Raw genomic sequence first — 27,746 nt, forward strand, 5'->3', positions numbered from 1 at the left:
GGGTGTTGATTGCTCCTTCAGTACACATGCAACTACACCTAAACCGTTAGTCCCGTGAAGAAGCTCTAGTCTCCCTTTCCAAGGAAACCCAAATGAACCTAACCCATATGTCAAACCCTACTAGCATGATGTAGAAGATCAATTGCTCCTGAGTACACATGCAACTCCACCTAAACCTTTAGTCTCATGATGAAGCTCTAGTCTATCAACTAAGATCCAAGAATGTCCTTAAAAAGAAGGAAGTGGTGTTACATTGGTTTCATGTGTTTCCATGAAGCAAATTATGTCAAATCTATGAATTGTATCCATATATAAGATAGATAAGATAATTTTATTATTGTCCAATAAATGAGCACAAAAGTAGCCCAATGGTACTAGAAGGTACAACTACTATAGATACAATGTGGGAGTGCGACGGTAACTCCTAGATTGATAATGAAACCATAATGATAGAGAACTTAGTGTCTAGGTAAGAGCTAAATATCTAGCCAAAAGAAGTATATAAAAAAGTGCAAGTGCCCTGGTAATTCTAACCACTAAAAATATGATGTTAAACAAAAGAAAGAGAGTATGTCAAGGCCCATTGCAGTTGGCAACTCGGGACAAGTGAAGGGACCTAGGAACAAGCTCATCGCCAGTCATCAAACATTGTGAAAGGGTCAATGTACCACTAGTAGTAGATGAAATCTTCCAAGAAATAACAAGGGATAAGAGGGGCCAACTATATGATCCTAGGGAGAGCACGAGAGTGAGGGATTCTAGATCTCCTCAAGGTCATAAGGAAGAATCACCTGATAAAAAGCTAGCTACTTAGTTGAACCTGGGAAGTGGTGTGCTTGGTGGGGAAAGCCTGACTCTAAAGCCACCTAGTTTCGGCTCGTCTGCTGATCTGATGGTGGATGTCTTGTGACTTGGAATGGTAGCCTTTCATGGATCTCAGAGAGGTTGCTCAACCACCAAGAAGGAGAGGCCAAGAGGAGACAGGAGGCCTAACAAATATAGACACAGAAGTTTCAAAGATCTCTGCCATAATTACAAAAGAAAAGGGAGCCACCACAAATTCCAAATCGCAATTGAGGCAACAGACCTATGCTCCATACCAGGTTGTCAAGAAGAGGTAGTTGAAATGGGCCACGGTTTGGTTCAACCTAGAAGAGGTAAATCTCTAATCCATGTCCTGCCACTGTGGTTTACAAACTATTTGTTGTGTTTCCCTACTTTGATTCCCATGGTTAGAGAGGATTTGTCAATTGTACCAATCGTAGAAGATTCACTCGAAGAAGCACCTCATCTTTAGGTGTCCCATTTATTACAAGATCAGATTCACTCTACTTAAAACTCACAGTGTTCCCTCTCTACCTTCTTCTTCTATCCAAAGCAGAGATGCCTGGCTTTGTTTATGAGGGAGGGGTCAGGGCATAAGGCACAAATCTTACAGAGGCCTCCTAGGATAGACTGAATCACACAGATAACTTCCTTTTCCCCTTTTATCCCGTCTACTGGTGGCAGCAAGCAGCAAGGAAAATCCACAACACATGTGACACCAAATCAGTTAGACCATAACCTCCTCTCAATCTTCAACTAACAAACCCAGAAAGCCCACCCCAGCAATGATTTTGAGGAGTACCCTTTCTCAGCACAGTTCAGTTGCCCCTACCCTTTAGGGCTTTCCTCACCAGGCTCTTCCATTGAGAGTCTTGGCGGATCATTTTCAACCCCCTCCAAGAGTTACACAGTGGGTCATCTCACCCCACTTGTGCACATTGTCAAAGTTAGCTACTTCTCTTTGGTTGCTGGTACAACAGGGACTTCTTTTTCTTCCTCCTCTATTTCCACTTTTGTATTTAATGTGGCTACGAGAGATCCCTTCTTTTTCAGTATCCCCAGCATTTTAACAGAGAGCTCTATAACTGGCTTCCCTCTACCATTTACAGAAAAATCATGTTGCCAGAAATCAGCATATCAGGTTGTAATTTTATTTCACCTGGCATTTCTGGCAATAGGAAGTGAGTTCCAGGATTAATGATGCAAACATCGGCCACTGCATTGGCAAAAAAATCGCCAGGTTTCATGAACTCAAGACATCAGCAAATTCAGCAAAAAACAAAAAACTTAGAAAATGCAAAATATATTAAATTTTAAAAATCAGCAGACGACAATTTTTATTTTTGATACATCAGAAAAAGATCATGATTTTGCTGATAAATCAGCAGTTTTTGTAACAAAATATCATGTATCTCTGCTGGTCAAAGGTTGTAATATTATATCCAGGCTAATCATGTACAATTCCTACGAGTTTGCAAATATTTTACACTAAGGTGACTACCACAACTACAAGTAAATAAGATGTGACATACAAGAACATAATTGCAGACACCTTCAGCATGTATCCCTTTAAAAATTAGGAATCTGATACAAGGAGAAAGGAAATTTGTACTCAAGTATAAATGTGGCTGTATTACCAAAACATTCCCCTGTTTTCTTCACAATTTAACGCATGCCAGAATGATTGAAGAACTTCAAACAACAAAGTTACAAACCTTGCAGCTGCAAGCGCATGACCAAACTCATGAGCTCCTACAGAGAGTAAAGTTCCAATGGACATATACCCAATGTCTCTTAAGGGAACGCTTATACCAGGAACCTAGCATCCAGAAAAAATTTCGAAGAAAAAGTTCAAGGTTCAACCATCTTCCCTTCAATTTAATTGCTCTACCTGATGTATTTCTTAAACCAAAAACATTACTGCCTAGGATAAGAGTAAGTAACTGCTAAGAACATTGTATAGTTATGCCACCAACCACTGGAGTAGCTGCATATAATGACTCCTTTGACTTTCCCATCATGGAATTTCTTTCTTCATTTGAAGCTACAAGCCAGCTTGACTCCCATAAAAGAATCTGCAAACCATAAAGAACAAAAGGTAAAAACGTGCCAAGCAAATGTAAAGATATTTGCATACAGAGACTTTATTTTCTCAATTTTCTTCCCAAGCTAAAACATCAAAGGTAATGAACACATTGTTACTAGCAAAACTCTATCCAAAAGACATTTTTTAAAAGCAGCGCATTAGTGCCATCCTAAAGATGTTTCCCTCAAGCCAATGAACAGAAGTCCTAGTCTTTTGTCTGTCTAATCAAATAAGCAAAGGCTATATGTTAGAATTATCTTCACTACCATTAATGGACCTGTTTCTGCAAAATCTAACAGGCCTGGTGCAAAGCCTCATTAGGCAGGGCCACACCTTATGGAAACAAGAGAAAGTGTTGCCACTGTCACCTCAGGAATCTTTCTCTTGCTCTTTAGTGGTATTCAACCGCAAGGGAGGCTTTCCTAGATCACCTAACGGTAATGCTATTGCTTAATAAGAGGAATACTATATGGTCTAGAGTACCCACAAGGCCTAAAAAGGCCTAAATGTTCTATATTAGGGTTCTATGCTTAGACCAAAGATAAGGCTGCTATAAGTTAGGGTCTGATTGATTTGCAACAATAAGGTGCACAATGTCATATAGCAGCCAATGAAAAGGCCTTCAAATGATAATCACAAGGGAACAAAGGCCTTCCAATAGAGACTAGGGTTAGAGTAGAAAATTTAATTTTATGGCTGTTAGGTATGCATTAAACAGTAAAAGATGAATGACATCAGCCCTAAATAGGAATGTTTAAAAATGCAATATGCCAGATTTTGCCTTTAAATGATTTATAGATGCAATTCCTAATTTATAAGCCACAAACATCCACACAAAATTCACTTTATGCATAAATCTGCCCTAAAAGTCCTAGTGGCTAAACCTAGACATCTAAGAATGGGAGAAGAAAGATGACATTTAATAAAGATTATGGATGATCAACACACCAATCATTAGTGCCTTATCCTGCTAGCATTTAATGGAGTCTTTTAGGGCTAAATTTCAAAGGAAAGACGTTAATGAAGTAAGGGTGGATGGCTAGGGCATCCAATTTTAAAACCCTAACTATTATTCTTGTGAGGGGAGAAATTAAATATAGGGAATGCACATTTAGAGTTTCCCTATAGGCCTTAAGGAGAACAATTTTGCATGCAATAATGTAGTAAGATTCAACATAAATAAAATGTTTAGTCATGGCACAATAGAAACCCTACTTCATACATTCAATATGCAAAATATCAATGATAACGCAATCAACATACAAAATCCTCCAAAAAAAGCACATTTTCAATCCCATAATAACGTCTCCATGCAAAAGATCACATCTTGCCCATTGTAGCGAAAAAGACTAGCTCGCACTCTCTCAAAGAGGAAATGAATAGAATGTGTGATGATGAAAATGAAATGAGGGGAGTCTCTATTTATATGAGACTTATCCCACTCATTTCTACAATAATACAAGTAACAAGCCCTAATTACAAGTTTAGTTTGAGTGTTCTACAAGAGAGAGGTTACAAGCCAACCTCATAGCTCAAAAACATAACATAAAATGCCATAAATGCCCACATGTTTGGGAGAAAGATGTCCTCCACTATGACATCATCCTCCAAATGAGCTCTAAATGCCACAAGCAAGTGCCAACTGGGCTAATGAGTGCTCCATACTCTACGATTAGCTCCATGTCCATGGGAATGTCTCAAAATGCCTCCAAACCAAGACGTCATCACCATGGTGCCCAATGTCATCCTCTAAAGGGAAAGAGGGGTGACATGGCACTCTCCTACTCAAGCATTGGGGCTAAAAAGTGATGCCAAAGCTCTCCCCTATCATCTCAAGAATCCCATCATCATCCAAGCTTCGGAACAAGTAACATCCTTCAAAAAGTGTCAAGGCCAACCTGAGGGCATCCTAGGTCCATTGACACATCATCAATATCTCCAACACCAAGCTTCACAAGCTCGGTGTTTCATCATCTGGGGATACCTCGGAGTGTCAAGCACCATGTGGAGTCATCAAGTAGCCCAATGCTCTACTCTGGGGGGAAATTATGAGGTCATATGCTCTCTGGAGTGTAAAATGACCTCTAGTATGTTGTTGAATGGAGTGATAATCATATCTCTAAAGGCCTTTTTTGTTGTGACAATACCACCCCCTCAAGATCAAGTGAAAATCACCAATCATTAGGGACAATAACCATAAATGCATCATAGTAGATAATACCCAATGTTGGGGGCACAATAATACTTCACACAAGGCTCACCTTCAAATGTCTAACTAGATCAAGTCATCTAAACAAGTTACCTCTTTATGTAGGGGATGGTTACATCGATAAAACTATTAGGTGTTTCCAGCCCCCAAGGGGAAGTGACAAGTTTCAAGTTAGCCCATCAATTCATAGTTGTGCATAAGAATAGTGGCAGTGAAGTGGGAATGATTCCAGGGCAAGGTGTCATGGCCAATGTTTTAAAACTCCGACTCGGCCGAGGGTCGACTCCGACTCCGACTCGTTATCGACTCGGCCGGCTCAATTTCAATGACTCGGTCGTTGTAAAAAATACATTAAATATTTATTTTTTTAATAAAAAAACATAATTTTAAAGATTTTCATTCATGTTTCCAAACGCACAGCATTATAATATAGATGGAACACAACATATGACCAAAGTAGGCTCATGAATATATCCATTATATCAAAATGGCACCCAGTGCACTGTCCAATGGCAATACATGATCAAAGATTCAAAACAAAAAACACATAGCCAACGAGGCTAGAAATGGCCTCTACAACAAAAGTAAATTGTGACCAGTACTACTGCCTAGTAGCTACTGCCAGAGGAGCCAAGATCATGTGTATCAATCTCTGGATCATCATCAGAGTCAGACAGGGGGGCCCATGGCTCCTCATCATCATCATCATCTCCAACTACAACTGTAGAAGTGGTAACACTAGCAGGCTGTGCAGTAGATGCAAGCTGTGATAGAGAAGATATGCGGTTGCGCTTTTGTCGCGGCTGAGCAGAGGAAGCGCCTGCAACTAGAGTCCTTGCTAGTTGTGAGGTTGAGGCTGGTAGTACAGGCGGATCGAGATCTGCATTCAACTGAACATCATGTTCGAGTGATGCCTCCCTATCTAAATCTAAATCAAGATCCTCATCAGGATCAAACTCTGTTGGATGACTCTCCACTACCTAATCTGATGTTGGATCAATGTCTTCCAACACAATGGGATCTGAATCAGGTTTTTTGTTCAGCGATTGGTTTCATCTGAGTCGGAGGTTGTATTGGACATAGACTAGATCATTTAACCGTTTTTTATCCAAACAGTTTCTCTTCTTTGTGTGAATCCTCTCAAAGACAGACCAATTGCGCTCACACCCAGTAGCACTGCAAGATTGACTCAAAATACGAATTGCAAACTTCTGCAATTCAGGACAATGGCCACCAAAAGCCTCCCACCATTGTGCTGCAAAAAAGATAGGAGCGTAATGAGTCAACTCAACAAAATTACAAATTATATCCAACTTTCAAATTATAAACGATTTAACAAAATTTAAAAAAAGTAAAACTATTAAGAATTTGAAAATTGAAATTTTTGTTTACCTGGCTCATCTACTTCTCTTGCAATCTTTGCTAGGTTCTTCCCAAAGGTACCTGAAGCATTGCTGAAGGTCGTGACCTGTCGGTGTATCTCCAACTGATCAGACTCCAATGGGATCATGCAACCAATTCAGTGAATCAGTCCATCTCTGATCTCCCCCCTCAAAGCTCCTGACTCCTTAGCTTTATAATGATACCGTGGGTTCAAAAAATACCCAGCTGCATATACCCAGCTGCATGTATAGGGCAATGGAGTTGATTGTTCCATCTTTCATCAATGATTGCCCAAATGGGCCCATACTTAGCCACTCTATCCCTCTGTACCCTCTTTATTTGCTCCTTTGCTTGATCCATAGCCTCATAAATGAAGCCCATAGCAAATCTTTCCCCATCCACCAACCGCAACACCTTAACCAGTGGCTCAGCAAGCTTCACAATCTTTGTTGCCTTTCTCCAAAAAGTTTCTTCATTAACTTTCTTTTTCAATTATTTGCCTTCCAGTTTATGAGACCAATTGCTTTGATTCCATTCATCACTGGAAAACATCTTTTGCAAGTTTCTATTTTGGGAAAGCATAGATTGCAATGTCAAAAAATGAGTAGCAAATCTAGTGATGGCAAGCCTAATAATATCCCTGCCCCCAGTGTGTTTCCTCATGAGGCTCAAAATCCATGAATGATTGTAGATAAATTTTGTTATGCTTTTGGCATGATCTACAGTGTTTTTGACCCAATCTAATTTTCCAATATCCTCAAGCATGAGGTCTATGCAATGTGCAGCACATGGGGTCCAAAAGATGGTCTTGTGTTTTTCCTCTAACAGTTTACCAGCAAGAACATAGTTAGAGGCATTATCTGTGATGACTTGAACAACATTAGCCACCCCCACCTCCTCAACAACCTGATCCAATAGCTGAAACAACAATTGCCCATCTTTTACCTTATCAGATGCATCAACTGATTTTAAAAACATGGTTCCCCGTGGGCAGAAGATAAGAAAGTTTATGATGGTACGGTTTCTTTGATCAGTCCATCCATCTGACATGATGGTACATCCTGTTCTTGCCCACGAGTCCTTGAAATCTTTCAAATACTCATTAATGGAGGCAATTTATTTCTGCAAATGATACCCCCTTAGCTCATGCATAGTAGGGCCTTTGAAGCCTTTTCCAGCAGCATGTATGGCATCAAACATAGGCTTATAATATGGTGAACGGGAAGGCATTCAAGGGGATATTAGCATCATACCACCATCTAGTTATGTAATCACAAGCAGTCTCCCTCAATTCTTTCTTCCAATGGTCATCTAAAGTGGGCTGCATTTGACTTCTACTAGCTTGAGGACCATGTGCATCTGATGGAGAGGAGGGAGTGAAATAATTTTTGATAGTCATATCACCCTTTTTCATTCTACCCTTTCCCTTATCTTGAATAGAACCAAAAGAGGGAGGAACATATCGAAAAGGGTTGGATGCATCAGTATGAGGGATAGAGGAAGAACCCTCAAAATCATAATGGGGGTTGGTAGCCATCATTTTTTGTATCTCCCTCTTCCTCCCAATTTCAGCCTCTAACTCTTTTTGCCTAGCCTTATCTTCTTTAAACTTCTCAAAGTTGGCTAACAATTCCTTCCTAATCTCCCCAATTTCTGGTGAGGTACATGGAGTAATTTGGCCTCTAATCCCCGCCAAGTGTTGTTTCAGCCTATTAATGCCCCCAGGACCTTCCTTAATTTTCCTTTGGCAAAATTTGCAATGCATTTGACTATCAACCATTTCAACATATGCCCAAGCAGCATCTTTCACTCTAGGTGCCATTTTTTGACTATATCAATGCTGCTCCAAAAAAGCTCCTCAGCTACAATGCTTGCCCAAGACTCCTCACTGCTGGAGTTGCATGAGATGGCTGTGAGAGAATGAGAGCTGCAGTGAAGTTGTTTTTGGAGTTTACTGGCTGCATGAAGTGACCGGCCGAGTAGATACAGATCCGGCCGAGTTAAGACTGACCCGGCCGAGTCATGCCATGACTCGGGCGGGTCAGTCTTAACTCGGCTGACCGAACCGGATCTTCTGCCGAGTCGCAAATTTTTTTACCGGCTCAGACCAACTCGGCTATGTCGGTTCCGAGCCGGCCAGCTTTTAAAACGATGGTCATGGCCAAGTGACTAGCTAATGGATGTCGAATATCCTGAGTGTATAGATGTAAGGAGTGATCAATTGTGGAGACATGAGATACTTCTTTCCTCAGTCTGCTTTTTCATCCCTTTGGTGCGCTTTTACTTCTTTATGATTTGCTTTGATTTGGGTGCATAGCTCAGGAGCCCAAACTTGCTTCTTTGAGATTTTGCATTTGATACCCCTTGAAGATGAGTCATTGTATTGCTCATTAGGGTTGGGACAATATAGGAGTTCCTTTTAATAGATGAAGTATCATGTACTCGAGGGACTAGATGATGCTGAATGAGGGAGGTAAAACTCATGCTAGGCTTTTGCCCATGAGCTAACTAAATGTTCCAGCCATCTTTTGCATTTTATCTTTTTCCTTTAGTGTGACTTTCTTATGCTTTTACCTTTCTTTTAGATGCATCAACCTCCATGGAAAAAAAATTCGGCGTAGTCTCAAGGATGAGGATGAAAGGGTGTCATTTCCCCATGACCAATGACAACCAGCCCGAAGAATGGAACGAATACAGGGAAAGATGAAAAGTGGTAAGTATGGAATATCACAGACACACTACTTCCATCAAAGCCTCCTTACTAGTGTCCTCCTAAAACCCCAAGGCCCCAGAGGAGGTCCCGTTGGACTAGAGTCAAAGCTAAACTCCCAGGGGAATGGAACAAGAATACAGTCAAGATCAGTCAATCATCCAGTTTGTCCATTGATCCATATTAGATGCCCAAAACATTAAATGAAAGCACATGATTACAAAATGGTTAAAGTACCTGCTGATGGATGACCCACCTTCCTTTAAGAAGGAATGCCGGATGGGAGAGAGAAATATGACTGGAGCAAGAAGTAGAGGACCCTGGCATCATGTTATGTATTGATCATATATGGCTGTTGGCTGGCTGTCCAATGAGGAGAAAATTTCTCCCATATCTTTTTTTTTTCAAAAAGTGGGTAACAGAACCAACCATATAAATCAGCCTCTACAAAGACTTTTTTCACACTAGCTAGCTGCCATGAATAGCTATAAGAACTCAGATTACAGGTTTCTTCCAAACAGACCTGCCCAGAAGTAAATGCCAGAAACAATCCCTTCAGAAAACAAGCTGCAAAATAAATGACTATAGACATAATAGTCTGCATTCTGAGAAGCTCAAAAAATGGGAATTATCTTCACAGAGACGTTTTTGGCCGCTCCCTAAGCTGCCATGAACAGTTATAAAAGCAACAAATGACAGGTTTTCTTCCAAACAGACTTACCCAGCAGTCAATGCCAGAAACAAATCCTTCCAAATATAAGCTGAAAAAAATTGCGATTATAGAAGCAATAGTCTTCAATTCTGAACGACTGAAAGAGTGGGATTTATCTTTTCCAAGTGGAGCCCACATTGTCCAGTAGTCTTTGCGACATTCACCATTGCTTCCGTTAGGTAGACAATTGTAATTTCTTGTAGGTTATCTCTCTTCAACCTGTTTTCACTCTTAAGATGAGACCTTGGGGCCTTTTTTAGGTGTTCACAATTTTTCTTTATGGGGTGGTGAATCATTTCAGTTCTGATCCCTTCACCGACTTCCTCCTTGGTGCATTGATTTGTCCTTAGATTAAATGCACTTTCCTTTGTATCTACTGACTCTGGATGGTAGTATGTCATTTTATTAGGCTTGTCACATACCCAAATAAGGGCTAAATAAATATCAATATATTACTGTCACTGATAACATTATTAGTAATGGCCAATTAGAAGATAGTTAATCTTGAGTGTTATAACTATTGGGTATCAACCACGTTGTGATCAAATTGGAAATTAAGTGAGCATTCTTCTCACATACTGAGGTATTTATGTATGTTGGCATTAATTATCTCTTAATTCAATGTTATTTTTTTGTAAGTCAACCGATTATATTAATTCTTAAAGAGATTACATCTGGAAGAGCTTTTTTCCAAAAGAGCTAAGGCCTCACTCTTGTGAAGATTCCACAACAGGAATCCCTACTGCAGCAAACTAATGTTACTTCTCCTATTTGTTAATCTATAAAAGTTATTTATTGTGTTCTACAGTAAATATCAAAGTAAATACTACTGCAGCCTTCACTTAATTAAATTATAAGTGGAAACAAGACACTGAGCAAGAAAGAAAATACAACACAATAGACACGATTATTTTTGGACAAATGTCCCCAGAAAAACCCAATGGAGGAAAACCGATGCAGCAGTTCTGAGGGTTTATTATTAAGAAGTAGAAAATTCTAAATACATCTCTAAATACCTCTCGGGTTATTCAGTTACAGAGAGAAATACTGGAAGAAAGATTTGTGAGATTGCCTCACACAATCATTGAGAAAAATCCCGGCTTATCCGGACAATGGATGAGGTGCCTCTAGCAGGCCCTGCGGAGCCCTCACGCAGTGCTTGCGTCAACCCTTCTAGGCACTACGTCACCTAGCCAGCTGATCGATTTGTTGCCCAGAGTCTCTGCTCTCAACCTCCCGGTCTCACACCCCGGCTCCCAGCTTCTAAAACGGACTATGCCCAACAAAATTTCGGACTCTCTCTCACCCTCTACGCTGCCTCTGCGTGGCCCTTCGTGACCTTGCGTCAACCTCTGTGTGAGAGTTGTTGGATCACTCTCGGCTGATGATTCTTCAGTTGAGACAATCTCTCTCTCTCCGGATGCTATCTCTGCCCCTCAACTACAAGAAATCTACTCGATCATAATTTCCTCTTGAGAACTTCTCACTTCAAAAATTCGATCTCTTGATCTCTCTCAGTGTGTTTTCCAAATGACCCTCAAGCCCCTTCTTATATCTTTTTGTTGGACAACCAACAAACTAGATTAACTCCTAATCAAAGGCTCAGATCATTTTGGCTGGATCTCCGTCTTTTTCTAGAAGTTACACCCACGATTATATTAATACCCATTAATATTTTAATTTTCCTAAGTTTAGACTTAGGGACCCATTAAAAAATATTAATTACTTTAATAAAATCATTTCTTGGTGGAATTTCCCAAAATGCTTTCTGGGTTCTTTGGAATACATGTGCCCAAGCCTCCCTACAAAATTTGAGGCCTAGAGCACATTCGATGCCGCCCCAAATCAACACTCCCTCTTAGCAAGGAATGTGCTCTAGCAATATACTGTTGCTACATACTGCTCTAACTTTGAAACATCATCCTCTGCGCTGCTAATGTCTGATATGTTGTCCACCAACTACTGCGTTGCTGCTACAACTGTATTGTTGCTGACTCTGCCACTGTCAACACTACATCTGTACTACAGCTCCCTCTCAAGTGTTGCATCTGTGCTACTGCTAGCACTGCCACTACACTGCAAATTGTTGTTGCTACTCCATCAGCAATGGAAAAACATCCAAAATTACTGAACTAATTGTGTTCAGTATGATACCACGTGAATGTTGAAGCCTGACTGCTGCTAGTCTCTGCACTGACCCTCTGAATACAGTGTACACTGCGTTGTTGTTGACCTCTACTCTGTGCCATCTGTATTGTTGCCAACTCTGCTCTGTGTTGTTCAGTATCTGGCGCTCCTAGCCACTGCAACTGTCTCTCTGGCACTCCTCGGCACCATCTGACACTAGTCCATCCTGCTACTGCAAAACTGGGCTCCTGTAGCAAGGTATTGATCCAAGAGGTGGAATCCTCAAGGATCCTGCCCATCTGTAGCTCTTTTGAACTACAACTCCAAATCAGCCCACCTCCTTGTTGATTTGCGGTAGCATCAGATGTGCTCTAACCACGAAATTTGGTGGAAAGGATGGGGCACATGAGATCTCCAATACCAAGAAAGGGTTTGGGCAGATTCTAAACAGTTTGAGAAATATTAAAATAATTAATATTTTTAATGGAGTCCCTAAGTCTAAACTTGGGGAAATTAAAATATTAATGTGGATTAATATAAAATTGTGTTAGAATGGTCCAAAAGACATGGATCAAGCCAAATCTAATCTTAGTCATTGATTAGGGACTTAATCTCGGTCATTGATATGTCAACGAGAAAAGTATAAGAGGAGGCTTGAGGGTCACTTGGAGAGTACACCAGATGATCAGTCATTCTATTCTCTAGAGCGGGGTTTGCTAAGAGAGATAGAATCAGTGATCGGAGTTGCAGCTGAGGGGCAGTGAGTACAAAGAGACAGAGAGGCAGAGATAGTGCTAGGAGACCAACGTAGGAGCTAGAGAGAGTCACGCAGTAGTAGGCAGGGCTCACGCAGGGCCACGCAGAGGCAACCAGGAGCTGCGCAGTGCTTCAGAGAGGCGCAGAGGGCCAGAAGGCTGACGCAGGGCCTCCTGAGGCTAACACAGGCCTATTCAGGGTGACGCAAGGCCAGCGCTGGGCAGATAAAGATAAAGGCAGACGCTGGGGTTTCTGGGACAGATTGGAGTTGAGGAACTGCCGAAGGGTTTATCTGGGGTTTCAACCAAGACATTTGTCTCAGACTGAAAGGTACTATTGCCAAGGGCATTCTCTGTTGGGTAAGCCAGATTTGGCACCCAGATTGTACTCTGAAATTGCTTAATAAGAAAACCCTCAAATAGTTGCACCGATTTTCTCGCATTGGGTTTTCCGGGAACATTGGTCCAAAAATAACGGTGTCATTTTGTGTGCTTGTTTATGTTTCCTTTAGTTGATGATCTGTAATATGTTGAGCATGCACTAGTGTTTATTTTCAGTATTTACAGTGTAAACAACTTGTTAAGTAATGAAACAAGTAGGTAGGAATAAATCAGTAATGTGCATGAAGGGTTTCTAACTGTTAGACTTAGAAACTTCAACACTCCCTCCTGGAGGTATCTCGACTGTCATGGCGAACTCCTCTTCCTCAATCTTTGCGGGTGCAACCTCCGGATCGTGTTTCTCATCCTTGTTCTTCTTCCTGAGAGGACACTGGGATGTGTAGTGGCCCATCTCACCACATCTAAAACACTTCACCTTCGAGATGTCCTTATGTCTCTGCTGCTCCTGTTGTCCCTTCGGTGCAAGGGCTGCATTATCCTCCTCCTCCTTGGGCTTCGACCCACTGTTGTTGCTGCTTTCATCAAGTTTGACCTTGACCAGGTCTCTCCTCGACTCCTCTTGTTTTATAGCTACCCACATCTCATCCCAATTCGGCAATGCTACTCTTCCCAGGATACCCCTCTGAATCCTGAGGTGTATGCCCCGCAGCAAACAACTCATCACAGGTTTCCTTCAGCTTCGTGAGGAATGGATCCACACGCTCTAAGTACATCTTCCGTTGCTCGGAAGATCCCTAATATAATGTGGCCAAAGCATCCCACATCTCCTTAGCAGTTGCTCTGCTAGCACTGTGACACACCACGTGATCTTTGACTCCATTCAGGATCATCCTCTTGGCCTTCGCCATCTCAGCGCTGTACTTCTTCAGTGGATCTGCATCCGCAGGCACAGCCACCACGTTGTCGACGTATGTCTTGAGGGCATGCTCATCTAGAAGGAAAGACATTCTAGCCTTCCAGATGACGTAGTTGGAGGCTCCGGCCAACTTATCCTGATCCCTCAAGCCACTGGTTGCCATATCTGCCAAAATGTCGAAAATCCCCTTTGCTTCTCACTGTTGCTGCTCAGTCAATGAGAAAACAGACTTCTCGGCGAGATGTCTGCTCAGGAAAAGTTCCCTCAAGGTGCTTCTCTTCTCTCTTCTAACGTTTTTCAGCTTAGCAAACGGACTGCTGAAAAACTACGTCCCACCAGCGCTCTCACGCTGAAGCTTCAGCGCTGCTCCCTCTGCCCTGGCAAAAAGTCGAACTGGAAGCCTTTCTCTCTGTCGACTCACTCGTAGAGACACTGCCTCAAAAATCTGCCCTCTCGGCTTGGAACTGCGTCAACCCTCTAGGGTTTCGAACTGCTGCCTCCTGTAGCGTTTTCGAACTCCCTTCTTCTACTCAACGCTGGATCTACCAACTCTGCTCTTCTTGCTTCACCTGCAGCTCTAATACCATGTGAAAATTCCACAACAGGAATCCCTACTGCAGCAAACTAATGTTACTTCTCATACTTGTTAATCCATATAAATTATTTACTGTGTTCTACGGTAAATATTGAAGTAAATAATACTGCAGCATTCACTTAATTAAATTATAAGCAGAAACAAGATACTGAGCAAGAAAGAAAATACAACACAATAGACACCGTTATTTTTGGACAAATGTCCCCGAAAAAACCCAATGTGGGAAAACCGAAGCAACAATTCTGAGGGTTTATTATTATTAAGCAGTAGCAAATTCTGAATACATCTTTGAATACCTCTCGGGTTATTTAGTTACAGAGAGAAATACTGGCATAAAGATTTGTGAGATTACCTCACACAATCACAGAAAAATCCTAGTTGGTCCGGACACTGGATGAGGTGCCTCTAGCAGGCCCTGTGCCGCCTCTGTGCATTCCTCACGCAGTCCCTACGTCAACCCTTCTAGGCACTGCGTCACCCAACCAGATGATCGATTTGTTGCCCGGAGTATCTGCTCTCAGCCTCTCGGTCTCACACCCCAGCTCCCGACTTCTAAAACTGACTCTGCCCAGCAAAATTTCGAACTCTCTCTCACCCTCTACGCTGCATCTGCGAGTCACTGAGAAAAATCCCTGCTAATCCAGACACTGGATGAGGTGCCTTTGGCAGGCCCTGTGCTGCTCTGTGCAATCCTCACGCAGTCCCTGCGTCAACCCTTCTAGGCACTGCATCACCCTGCCGCTGATCGATTTGTTGCCCGAAGTCTCTGCTCTCAGCCTCCTGGTCTCACACCCCAGCTCCTCACTTCTGAAACCGACTCTGCCCAACAAAATTTAGGACACTCTCTCACCCTCTACGCTGCCTCTGTGTGGCCCAACGTCAGCCTCTGCGTGAGAGCTGGTGGATCACTCTTTGTCTCTCTCTGCTGATGATTCTTCGGCTGAGACAATCTCTCTCTCTGGATGTTATCCCTGACCCTCAACTGCAAGAAATCTACTCAATCATAATTTCCTCCTGAGAACTTCTCACTTTAGAAATTCGATCTCTTGATCTCTCTCAGTGTGTTTCTCAAATGACCCTCAAGCCCCTTCTTATATCTTTGTGTTGGACAACCAACGGCCTGGATTAACTACTAATCAAAGGCTCGGATCGTTTTGGCTTGATCTTCATCTTCTTCTAGAAGTAACACCCACGATTAGATTAATGCCCATTAACATTTTAAGTTTCCTAAGTTTAGACTTAGGAACCCATTAAAAAATATTAATTATTTTAATAAAATTGTTTCTAGGTGGAATTTCCCAAAACGCTTTCTAGGTTCTTTGGAATACATGTGCCCAAGCCTCCCTGCAAAATTTGAGGCCTAGAGCACATCCAATGCTACCCCAAATCAACAACTCTAACTAGATTTGTTGGCCATCAAATACAAAAAAAAGACATTGATAAGAACAGAGTTCATTCTTTAGATCCTGGGTTGCATGGTGAAGCGAACAGAGTTCGTTCTTCAAGTTAAATACTCCAGAAGACTTGGAATATAAAGATCTCCATTGAGATACAATATTATATATTAAAATGTATAAGTAAGAATGATGTTCAATGTTACAAATGAGGCCTGCTTATATACCTAAGCAGGGGCCTCTTCACGAAAGGTCATATCCCATTTAGACATGCCTCTTCAGTACTAATTACTAATTAACTAATCATTATTACAATTATCCTCATTATATATATATATATATATATATATATATATATATTATTCGTAACCTTGCCTTCCTCCTCAAAAAAGCTTTGTCCTCAAAGCTTGTTGATGCAAAAGGCTTGATCTCTTTTTCGGTTTTGAATGTCTTCTCATCTCGGCACTGCCATCTTCGTTGATTCAAGTTGATATGGTCTTCTAATTGACAAACAAAATTGTCACATTAATTAGGGATCAGACCAACCTAGATTAATTTTCTATGGAAGATTCTGATCACTGGAATTTTGTAATGAATTGTCATCATAGGACTAGATTGAAGTTACATCAATATTCTTTGGAACATCAGTTTGTTGTTTCTGAATGGTCCGCTTGATCGAGCAAAGCTACGTACAGGGAACAACGTGCTAAGCAGTAGCAAAGGGTGATTTGATCACAACGGAATCGAACGACAACACAGAGGTGACGCACTGTGGTGCAGTGCGAGCTATAGGCAGGACGACGGTTGCTTGCAGTTCAGCCTATGGCAATGTCGAATTGCTAGAGCTCGTAATAGCGTCTCCCATTGAGTAGTGGTTGTGCATCGACAATGACTAGTTATCGAGTCAGGAAAACAAGTGACTATGCAGCCCAGGACGATCTGTCAGTCAGGTAAGTGTGTTTTTTTTCTAATATATATATTTTTTTAAATTTTGTTTTGAATTTTCTTTTTTTAGCAATAATTTCTTTTCTTTTCTTTTTAAATTGACTCTATATTTTCTTTTTTTTCTTTTTTAACTTCCTCTTGTTTTTTTTTATGAAATGGCCAAGGGCTTATTAGTAGAAAAATGGAGAAACTCCAACTTGTGTAACGAATGCTTCAGTCATGACGGCAACAAGTTGACAATTTTTACGGTAAAAGACCCGAATCGGAGAACGGGGCTCTTGTGCAACATTTAAGTGGCCAAAGGATCGAACAGCCCTGATACCAAATGAAGCGAACAAAATTCGTTCTTCAAGTTAAATACTCCAAAAGACTTGGAATATGAAGATCTCCATTGAGATACAATAATATATATTAAAATGTATGAATAAGAATGATGTTCAATGTTACAAATGAGGCCCGCTTATATACCTAAGCAGGTGCCTCTTCACGGAAGGTCATGTCTCATTTAGACATGCCTCTTCAATACTAATTACTAATTAACAAATCATTATTACAATTATCCTCATTATTTATATATATATATATATATATATAACACATGGCCACCCTTGCTTAGACAGTGGAAGGCTTCATGGACATGAGATTCCATGTGCGTCATACGTCCCTCAAAGCTGTCCATCTGGAGCCTTTTCTGTCCTCTATGATGGGAGTCCTGGTTATCAAGGATATGCCATTGGTTATGTTGTATATCATTCAGAAAGCTTATAACATCATTTCTGTCATTGTGCCTATCCCTCACTAGTTGGTCTACCATCACTTGCAGTTGACGAATATGGGCTTCTAGGGAGTCAAATGGGGGTGGTAAATCCACCCATCCTGGGGATACATCATGCGGCTGATCTACTTCTCCCATTTCCTCCAGCTGAACATTTTGGGGCCAAGCCGCCTACCCCTATGCCCCCCACCACGCCAAGGTCGACCTCATCACTTAATTCAATGTTTTTAGACATGTGATTCTCTATTTCATGAGACGACATTTGTATCTCATTTTCATGTGGAAGAATATCAAGTTTGACAAAAAATGCCATGAACAATGTTTTCTAATGTTTAATATTGAACAAAAACTCTCATTCAATATAGAACAATCACACTTAATAGAAAAACAGTAAAATTAATTCCCTAATAGCATTTCCAAAATGAAATAGAAAAAAATAACATCACTGAGTCCTCAAGGCAAGTCTGCTAGGTTTGTTGCATCCTGATCATCATCAACATCGCTAAGGTTCTCAGTCAACAGGTCTCCAAGTAATTGGCACTCTCAGGCATAGGCTCCTCTTTAACAACAATAACTGGAGGAATCTCAACAAGGTTGTATGCTACTGATCCTCATCCACACATATAGCAGCATCATTAGATGGCATTTCATCCTTCTCAGATTCTCATTGAGCTAAGCTGCAACTGAAATGGATACAGGAAATTATATGAATGCAAAGGTAGGGGGAACTGATACAGGAAATTATCTGAAAAGCTGGGTAAGATATAGCAGGGAAATGACAAATATACATTATATATGTGCAAAGAGGCCATACACCTAAATAATTCAAATTACCATTTATCAATTAGATTCAGAAGCATTCATGTCATTCATAACAACTGAAATGGCGAACTCAAATACTGTCATAGGCAACATTCCTCTATCCTAAGTGCCTTAAATAAGCCAACCCATGGTAAGCATTTAATCAAGAACATACCGGATACTTATAAACATGTCCAAATTGGCAATGTAATGATTGGCACAATCATAAATATGTCCAACTTTGTTGTAGGAACAACTTCGTCGATCACCATGAGTGCTCTCTTCCACTCATCTTCCCTTCTACCTTTCCATCAAAACAATGTTCAAAAAAGTTTAAAATGGCAGACAACAAGACAAAAGAAACTTCTAGTAAATATTTCTTGCCTTTGGCCTTCCACTTGTTTCTTCATCACCAAATTGTGGAGGTTCTTCCTCCTTCAAACCTTAGGCCTACACCCCACTAGTATACCATCTGCCACTTTCTTGAATCATTTCCATCATCTCTTGCATGATGTGCAACTCATACATCACCACCTAATAATTTCCCAATACCCTACACCCATTCTTCTTGCAGTTTAGTTAACATTGTCGAAATTTCCAAAATAGTGCAATTAAAGCAAATTCAAAAATTTCACCTCAATCTTGAGGTTTCCCAGATTTATTCCCTGCAAACCTACACCTTTAGGGCTGATCTGAAAGGTTCAACGGCAGCAGCAAATACTTCTCGAAACCAAATCACACTGCAGCCAAAGAGGATAGATACTAAACAAGTGTACTTCAACACCAACAATGTACAGCCCTTGCGGAACACTAAATAAGCACATAACAAATCTGCAATAATTTTATTGTAACAGAATTTTATGGCAGAAAATCTGATTTTTTATCCTCAAGGTGTGTGTTAAATCACTTAACAATGTACTTCAAATCAGAATAAACAACAATTGCTAAAATACACCCACCCAAGAAGATAACACAAACTGAAAATCAAATCTGCAAATACACAATACTACTACAGCTGGAATCTTCACATATACATATGAATAAAGTATAAGTGCATACCACAGCTTACTCACAACATTGGTACAAGTCACACTCTCCAAAGCCTAGCTAGGGAAACCATAAAAACCATAGCCACTAACTCCACCTAGTTAGGAATCACTCTTAACCAAAGCTGGTTGCTCCACCAAGGATCCTCAACAAGATAAAATCAACATCAACAAGTCCTCTTTGGCACATGCATTATGTCTCATTCTCTTCGCCTCTTCGAAAAGCATAACAAGTAGCAATAGGGTTTCTAAATGCCTCAAAACACTAGTCTTTTTCCCTCACAAGAGCTACAACATACAATGCTATCCTTGTCCCTCTAGGGTTTATCACAAACTCGAGCTTCTTTGCCACCTTAGGGTAAAATCCTAACCTTAGAGTTTCCCTTGAACTTGCTCCAAGACAAAGATAATACAATGAAAAGTACACAAGAGAGAGAGAGAGACTAGTGCACTCCACCCCCCACATCTCTAATACAAGTGTGTGAAAGAATAAATGAAAAGACTCTCTCCTCCCATTCTTCTAGTCCACCACAAGCAACCTATCTAATCACAAGGTGGGCTAACATGTGGAGCGCTTAAACTCCAAATGACATGTGTCAAGGTCCAAGGTGAATACATCCAGCAAAGCTCCAACACATGAGTGCTCCATGATACATGTCCATTGTTACTCTCCAAAGGCCTCCCACTATGCCAACACTCCTCTTAAACCATGTGTTCCTCCAAGTTCACACAACCTACATGATCACTCCTCAACCCAAGCATCATCAAGTCAAATACAAGCCTCCATACAAGAAACCTAGTTTTCCCATGGTATCTAGGGCTCAACACCCTCCTTGAAGATGCCCAAAACTCCTCCTCAAAAGCAAGTCGTCGTCCAAGCAACCAACCAACCTCCATGTGCTCCATGATACATGCCCAACATTACTCTTCCAAAGGCCTCCTAATGTTCCAACACTCCTCTTAAGCCATGTGTTCCTCATAATCCACAACACCTACATGGTCACTCCTCAACCCAAGCATCCTCTAGTCAAATACAAGCCTCCATGCAAGCAATCAAGTGTGCCCATGCTATTTAGGGCTAAATACCCTCCTTGAAGATGCCCACATCTCCTCCCCAAGAGCAAGTCAACCTCTAAGCAACAAACCAACCTCCATGTACTACAACGTGGTATATTATGAAGCATTGCTCCTTAGGCTACAAACAGCAAAGAATATGAAAATCGAATGCTTAATGGTGCATGGAGACTTCGAGCTGATTGTAAAACAAGTCCGAAATCAATGCCAGACCAAACACCCCAGATTAAGGAGTTACCGGAATGAAGTATGGGATTTGAATGATAACTTCTTCTGGGCCTTTGATATCTAATTTCTGCCCAGAGAAGGAAACAGAATGGTTGATTCTCAAACTCCACTCCTCAAGTATGAGTTGGAGGTCAAATACAGACCCTTTATATCTGATAATGTCAAGCACTGGCAGGTAATCGAGGACAATGAGCAGGTCAAACGATTTATAGAAGTCGTTGGGGAGTTCGCTAACTCAACCATCGATCAAGAAGAGGAAGAAGAGGCAGATCAAGAAAACACTCTGTGGGAAGACACAGTGGTTGGACGCGGAATTCTACAACTCAAAGGGAATGCCATTCCTCGCAGACTACTCCCACTGGAAAGATTATTTAATTAAGATGAAGTAGCCTCCAAACCAATGGCTCCGAAGAAGGACGAACAACTAGAAGATTGCAATATCGACTCAGAGGATGAACCCCAGATGGTCAGACTATCAAAAGGAATCCCCTTGCAATGTAAAAAAAGGTATTTAAATCTCTTCAAAATCTACAAGGATGTTTTTGCTTGGTCTTATGAGGATTTAAAAGCATTTGATACTAACATCATACAGCATAAGATTCCTTTAAAGAGTGGAATAAAACCATGCAAGCAGAAGCTCAGGGAAATTAATCCACTCTTACTCCACTCCATTGAAAAAGAAGTGAGGAAGCTTCTGTAGGCAAAAATCATAGTGCCTTTGAAGTACTCGGAGTAGGTGGCCAACTTGGTCCCAGTCCAAAAAAAGAATGGAGAAATAAGGCTATGTGTAGATTTTCAAATTCTAAACAGGGCGTCGTTGAAAGACAACTACCCGCTGCCTAAGATGGATTATATATTGCAGAAGGTAGTTGGCTCAGTAAGAAAGTCCATGATGGATGGGTTCTCTGGTTACAACCAAGTGGCAGTCCACCCTAATGATCAGAAAAAGATTGCTTTCACCACCCAGTGGGGAACATTCATGTATGCTCGCATCCCTTTCGGTCTTATTAATGTAGGGGCCACGTTTCAGAGAGCTATGGATATAGCAAGACAAGTTTGTGGTGGTTTATTTGGACGATATCACAGTCTTCTCTAAGACCGATGAAGAGCACATCCTCCACTTGAAGATCACCTTCGAGAAATGCAGGGGGTATGGTCTTTCTTTGAATCCCAAGAAATCTCAATTTGCCCTGAGTGAGAGGAAGCTACTAGCACACATAGTAGCGCAAGGAGTGAAGATCGATCCTAAACGAGTCGAAGTCATCAGTCATATTCCTCTACCCAGAAATAGGACAGAGGTCCAAACCTTTTTGGGGATAATCAATTTCTTGAGGAGGTTCATACCCAACTATGCAGAAATAGTCAAGGGTATTACAGATATGCTTAAAAAGGAAAATGAAGTCAAGTGGAGCCCTGCCCCCGAGATTCTTTCACAAGAATTAAAGAAGCTTTGGTTGAAGCCCCGGCATTAGTCAACCCTAACTACTCAGCGTCTTTCTATATCTTTTCTTTTGCTTCTCCACATACCATTGCCGCAGTTCTGCTACAGAAGAATAAAGATGGTTATGAACAGCCCATCGCCTTCTTTCGCCAAGTCCCGAGGGATGTTGAGCTGAAATATAACATCTGGGAGAAACAAGCCTATGCACTAGTCAAGGCTTTGAAGGCATTTCGTATGTATGTGCTACAATCGGAAATCACAGCATTAGTCCCAACGCCAGCGGTCAAGGACATCCTAGTGCAAGGAGACAGTGAAGGAAAAAGTGGTAGGTGGATAGCAAAGATACAAGAATATGAGTTAGACATAAAGCCTACTAAGCTCATTAAAGGCCAGGGGTTGGCCAAGGTTTTATCAGAATCTAATTGCCAAGCTTTAGAGATAAGCCTGTTAACAGAGAAACGCAGACCAAAGGTGCAACAGAACAATTTTTAAAACATCAAAGCAAAAGATCTATGATAAATATGAGGGATCACCTTGGTATAAGAATATCATCCATTATCTCTTATTCCTGAGGTGCCCAATAGGCCTAGATAAATCCAAATACAGAACTCTGAGATTGCAAGCTCAAAAGTATATCATATACAATGGTCCACTCTACTGGAAGGACCCAACGAGAGTTTTTTTGTTATATTTGGTAGAAAGTGAAACTCATAAAGTGATTGAGGAATTTCATGGAGGAGTTTGTGGAGGTCATTACAACTGGAATACCACAGCTCACAAAATCCTCAAGGCAGGATTCTACTGGCCTACACTGTTTGGAAATGTTCATTCCCAAGTCAGGTCGTGCCAGAAGTGCCAAGTGTTTGCTGAGAGACAAAAGCTTTTTCCTCTCCCCCTGATTCTAGTGCATGTGGAAGAACCTTTCAAACAATGGGGACTAGACTTCATAAGAGAAATAAACCCACCGTCCAGTGGCCAACACAAGTGGATATTAACAGCCACAGATTATTTCACCAAGTGGGTAGAGGCCATCCCAGCCAGAAACGCTACAGACTCAATGGTAATCAAGTTTATGGAGGAGAACATATTATCTCACTTTGGTTGTCCTATCAAAATTATCACTGACAATGCTCAAGTCTTCAAATTTACAAAATTCACCAACATCAGTCAGAAATTCAATATCATCATCAGGCACTCCACTACCTACTATCCTCAAGGTAATGGCTTGGCTGAGTCCTCAAACAAAACTGTGGTGAGAGTGCTGAAGAAGACCATCACCGAGAATCAGAGGAACTAGGACTCCCAACTGAAGTTTTCCCTTTGGGCTAACCGAGTAACCCCTAAACGATCCACTGGAAAATCGCCTTTCGAGCTAGTGTATGGTAAAGCTGCAGTCTTCCCAATCCAAATAGCAATGCCAGTGGCGAAGTTACTACAAGAATCTAAGGAAAATCCAAGTGCCTTGACACGAAGGATAAACTAGCTAGTCGAACTTCATGAAAACAGAGAACAGGTGGGGGCCAAATTGTCAAATTACCAACAGAAGATGAAATCCCTGTTTGACAAGAAGGCCAAGGATCAACCTCTTCAACCAGGAGATTTAGTTCTCTGATGGGACGTCCGATGGGAAGAAAAAGGCAAACACAGAAAGTTCGATCCACTATTGTTCAACGCTTTCAAGATTACATAAGAGAGAGGAAATAACACACACCTGCTCGAAAATTTGGACGGTGAATTGTTGGAACTGCCATTAAATGGTCGGTTCCTCAAACTCTATTTCCAAAACTAGAGGTACATGTCTTGCACTCATTGTAAATACCAGTGTGTGTATTGTAATTATTATATGAAATTTCCAGTTTCTGTTGAAAATTCCACTTTCACAAAATTATTGTTTGTTTAGAAAAGACTACATGCCCAAAGCAGAAGTTCACAATTTGCAGGTTCTCAGCACCTTGCTACCAAGGCATTGTCCCCAAGTGGAGCCAATGTTGTCACCTTCTGAAAACAAAGTTCCTGTTGTACAAAGAGTACCAAAGAACAAAGAAGTTTCCAAACATCCTCCAAGCCACAGAAGCTCTCAAAGCTAAATTGGACCCTCTCCACTACATAGTGCTCGGAATAAGCTTTCCAACGGTAGGTAGAAGTCCAAAAAGGGGCTCTTAGATCAGAAGTTAGGGCAGATTGAAGGGACACTTTGAAAACCAAAAAAAAAATGACTAAGGGTCAGGCTCATCGCAAATCACAATTGGAGCTTTTATCAAGCAGCAACAGGGGAAGGCAGCGTAATCTGCGATCGAACGATCGCCAATTTCGCAAATTGGCTATCAGCAGGTCCAAGGCACAACATATCGGCTTATTAGCGATTGCACAAATGAAAGCCCTCCTCCACCGAAGTCCCTTCCAACTTGCGAATGCGATATGCGACGTCCCAGTTCAAGATGCAATATTTTATGTATCCTGCTTTCTTGAAGTTTCGCATTCGGACAATCGGCAGGCTCTATGAAATATGGTAGGAAGGCCCTCTCCTATACTCTGATTGTGATATCCCGGGTGGGCCCAATCCCGCAGATCAACGATCGCAAGTGTCAAGGGGAGATACCAAAGGCAAGCATTATAAACCACCAATATGCGGGATTCTATGCAACAAAGGAAAAAGACCCCCAGAGGGGAGTCCAAAGGCCCTAGCGCCCGAGGACTAAGAACCTGGTCATAGCCCCCAGTCACATGAAGCAAAAGGGGCTAAAGTGGATCGGAATGCCCCGTCCTGTAAAGACTATTCAATGGAAAACCCCGATGTGATAACTCCGCGACCAAGTAGTGCAGAACTTTCAAGGGGTGGTGGGTCGGCAGCTATGGCATTTAAGAAAGGAGATGGAGCATTCAAACTCGACATGGGTTGACCCAGAAAGGCCCCCTTGTGACACGAAACCAAGGTCGATGGATACAAAGTAAATGAAGACATGGAAGATCAGGAGGACTTGATGATCCAGCATGGTGCTCCACACAAAGGGAAAACGAAGCACTGCCCAGGTGACCTCTGCTACCGTATTGTGGCATTAAACTGAAAGATGATCGCTCCTAGTTTTCAAGAACGAACGATCCGAGCAGTAAAGGCAGAAGCGATGGGAACTCGCTAAGTGAGACAGGTGACCAGATCGTGGACAAGAACCAACCTGAAGAAAAGGTGATCACTAGGATGGGCATAGAGATATTTTGTTGGCATGTTCATCTGATCGATTGACTTGTTTTATTTTCCTGTGATGTGTCGCCATTTATTGAAGCAATTAATGTTTGTAGTCACTTTTGGGCCACAGAGCCATCCCTGACCGAGACAGCTAGTCGATCTGACAGCTCAGACTCGGCTAAAGATATTTTGTTGTAATCAATTATTCAACGTTCCCCTCTCCAGATAAATAGGGGGAAGCAACAATTTACAAAGGTTCAAAAACCCTAAAGAAAAAGCTACATGTTATTTTCAGACAATAGACTTCATAATATAAATCTTTCAGAATATCAAGGAAATGGTGGCGATTCCCCCTTCGAGTACTACAGTATGTTATCCCTCAGTTAACTTCCATTATGTTCATGTTTCCTCTCTGAATTCATGTAATCATAGATGCTAGAAATATTTCATACTTTCTTAAAGATTCATTTGTATTAACTTGTTAATGCACGTGCCTGTATGGACTTCTAAGAATATATCTTTAAAATTGCGCTCCATGAATCATAGCACCCAGTCTCTGTTTTGTCCACTATATCTACCTGTAACTCAGATAAGTGTAGAAATTCTTGATGCGTCAAGCTCTATGTGTTAAGTGTAGAATTCTTGATGCTTTAAGCTCTATGTGATGAGTTACTCCTCCTTATCCTCTCTCATTGCTCTGTCAAAGCTTATTAAACTGTATATCCTTGAACTACTCGGCCTTCACTATTTTATGCATATATTTCTGTGAGATGTATATGTGAAGAAGTATCAGAAATACATGGCTTACGCCTTTAGATGAATGAACCAACCTATGTCGTTTATTATTATTATTATCATTATATGTGTGTGTGTGTGTGTGTGTTTGTGTGTGATGTGTCCAGTTTCCTAAGAATCATATGAGACACACAGAATCTAGATGTACCCAGGCACTGGTCTTGTAAACAATCCAAGGTTGTCTCTGGGAGCAACATCTTCTGGCATCATTGCCGAGGAACGTATTGAAGGACTTTTTCCCCTGGGATACGACAAGTTAAGCACTCTTTGTGTAGGTGAGCAAAGACGTACTGATTGCATCCCCATCACCTTGGCGACTCCACAAACCCCATTATCATCATCGTGGCTTTTAGAAAGCCTCACACTCACTCAGATACCTCCCAACAGAAAACCCCATTTATATCTGACCCAGAGAAAATTTTCAGGAGAGTCTGGAAGGAGAAAACTCCTACTACCTATGCTATTGTCGCATCATTCTTAGAAGCTTCCTCATCCAGCTCCCAACCGGATGCCATCTGCTGCTCAAAATTTACTCCTAAAGCCCTTACATACCCTGATCTTAGTCTAGCCACTCCAACCACTGTGGTTTTGGCCCAAGTTCCTCCGGCAAATCTTATCGCCCCTCCATTAATTCAAATGGTTGTTCCGAGTTTCTTACTAAATAAATATGCCCCTCTTGATTTACCTCAACCCCCAAGTGCTATGCCCCAAGACTACCTAAAGCTTTTGCCTAGGTTCAATGGGGAAGATGAAAACACTGCACAGAGACACATTGAAACCTTCTATGCTTTTGCTGAGCTTCTAAATGTAGAACCACTGGACGTGGTCCTAAACCTCTTTGTACAATCCCTTGATGGAGAAGCCAGAAAATGGTTTAAAGCCCTGCCTAATGCCTCCATCACTACCTGGGAGGAACTCAAAAACTCTTTCACACAAAAGTGGGGTGAAAAGAGAAATCATGAGTACATCCTCACAAAGTTTAATGCTATAAGGAAGAAGCCAGAAGTTTCAGAATTCATAAAAAGGTTCAATAAGCAGTATAATAACCTGCCTGTTGAGATAAAGTCTCCTTAGGCCGTTGCTCGTGTAATATTCATGGGATCCTTTGAGTCAGAATTTGGCTTTACCCTAACGGAGAGGAAGTCTCGTACTTTGGATCAACTCCAAGTTGATGCTCTTGAGGTGGAACCAAATTTCACCTCAACAGGGAAGTCAAGAGGAAAGAATGAACCTACTGAGAATAAAAGGGGAAAAGAAGAAGCATCCTCCTATGGTCAAGCTAAAGAATCACCAGATCTGGAATGGGATGAATTGGATAAACTCATCAAGAGTTTATCACATAAGGTTGTAAAGCTTGAGCTTGAGAACAAGAGTCTCTCGAAACAGAATGCTCAAGGCAACAA

The 27,746-nt window shown here is 41.3% G+C and overlaps 1 protein-coding gene across 7 annotated transcripts in view; it reads right to left on the bottom strand.

Moving 5' to 3' along the window:
- Positions 1–27,746, bottom strand: part of LOC149205187 (Peptidase M50 family protein) — a 118,992-nt gene that overhangs the window by 37,369 nt on the left and 53,877 nt on the right. For 3 of the 7 annotated variants that reach the window (XM_089394939.1, XM_089394940.1, XM_089394944.1), the window contains 3 exons: positions 2,802–2,900; positions 2,541–2,644; positions 2,358–2,409 (listed from right to left, as the gene is read on the bottom strand). The exons of 1 other annotated variant lie outside the window; for it this stretch is intronic. In XM_089394939.1, the coding sequence (XP_089251065.1) occupies positions 2,358–2,409; positions 2,541–2,644; positions 2,802–2,900 (255 nt within the window). The remainder of the gene's footprint in view (positions 1–2,357; positions 2,410–2,540; positions 2,645–2,801; positions 2,901–27,746) is intronic. 3 more of the 7 variants (XM_089394941.1, XM_089394945.1, XM_089394942.1) reach the window with 2 other exon arrangements.

The sequence above is a fragment of the Pinus tabuliformis genome, chromosome 1_2, assembly GCF_031772625.1.
Source record: "Pinus tabuliformis cultivar Carrire ecotype Pingquan chromosome 1_2, CPIR1, whole genome shotgun sequence".
NCBI lineage: Eukaryota > Viridiplantae > Streptophyta > Pinopsida > Pinales > Pinaceae > Pinus > Pinus tabuliformis.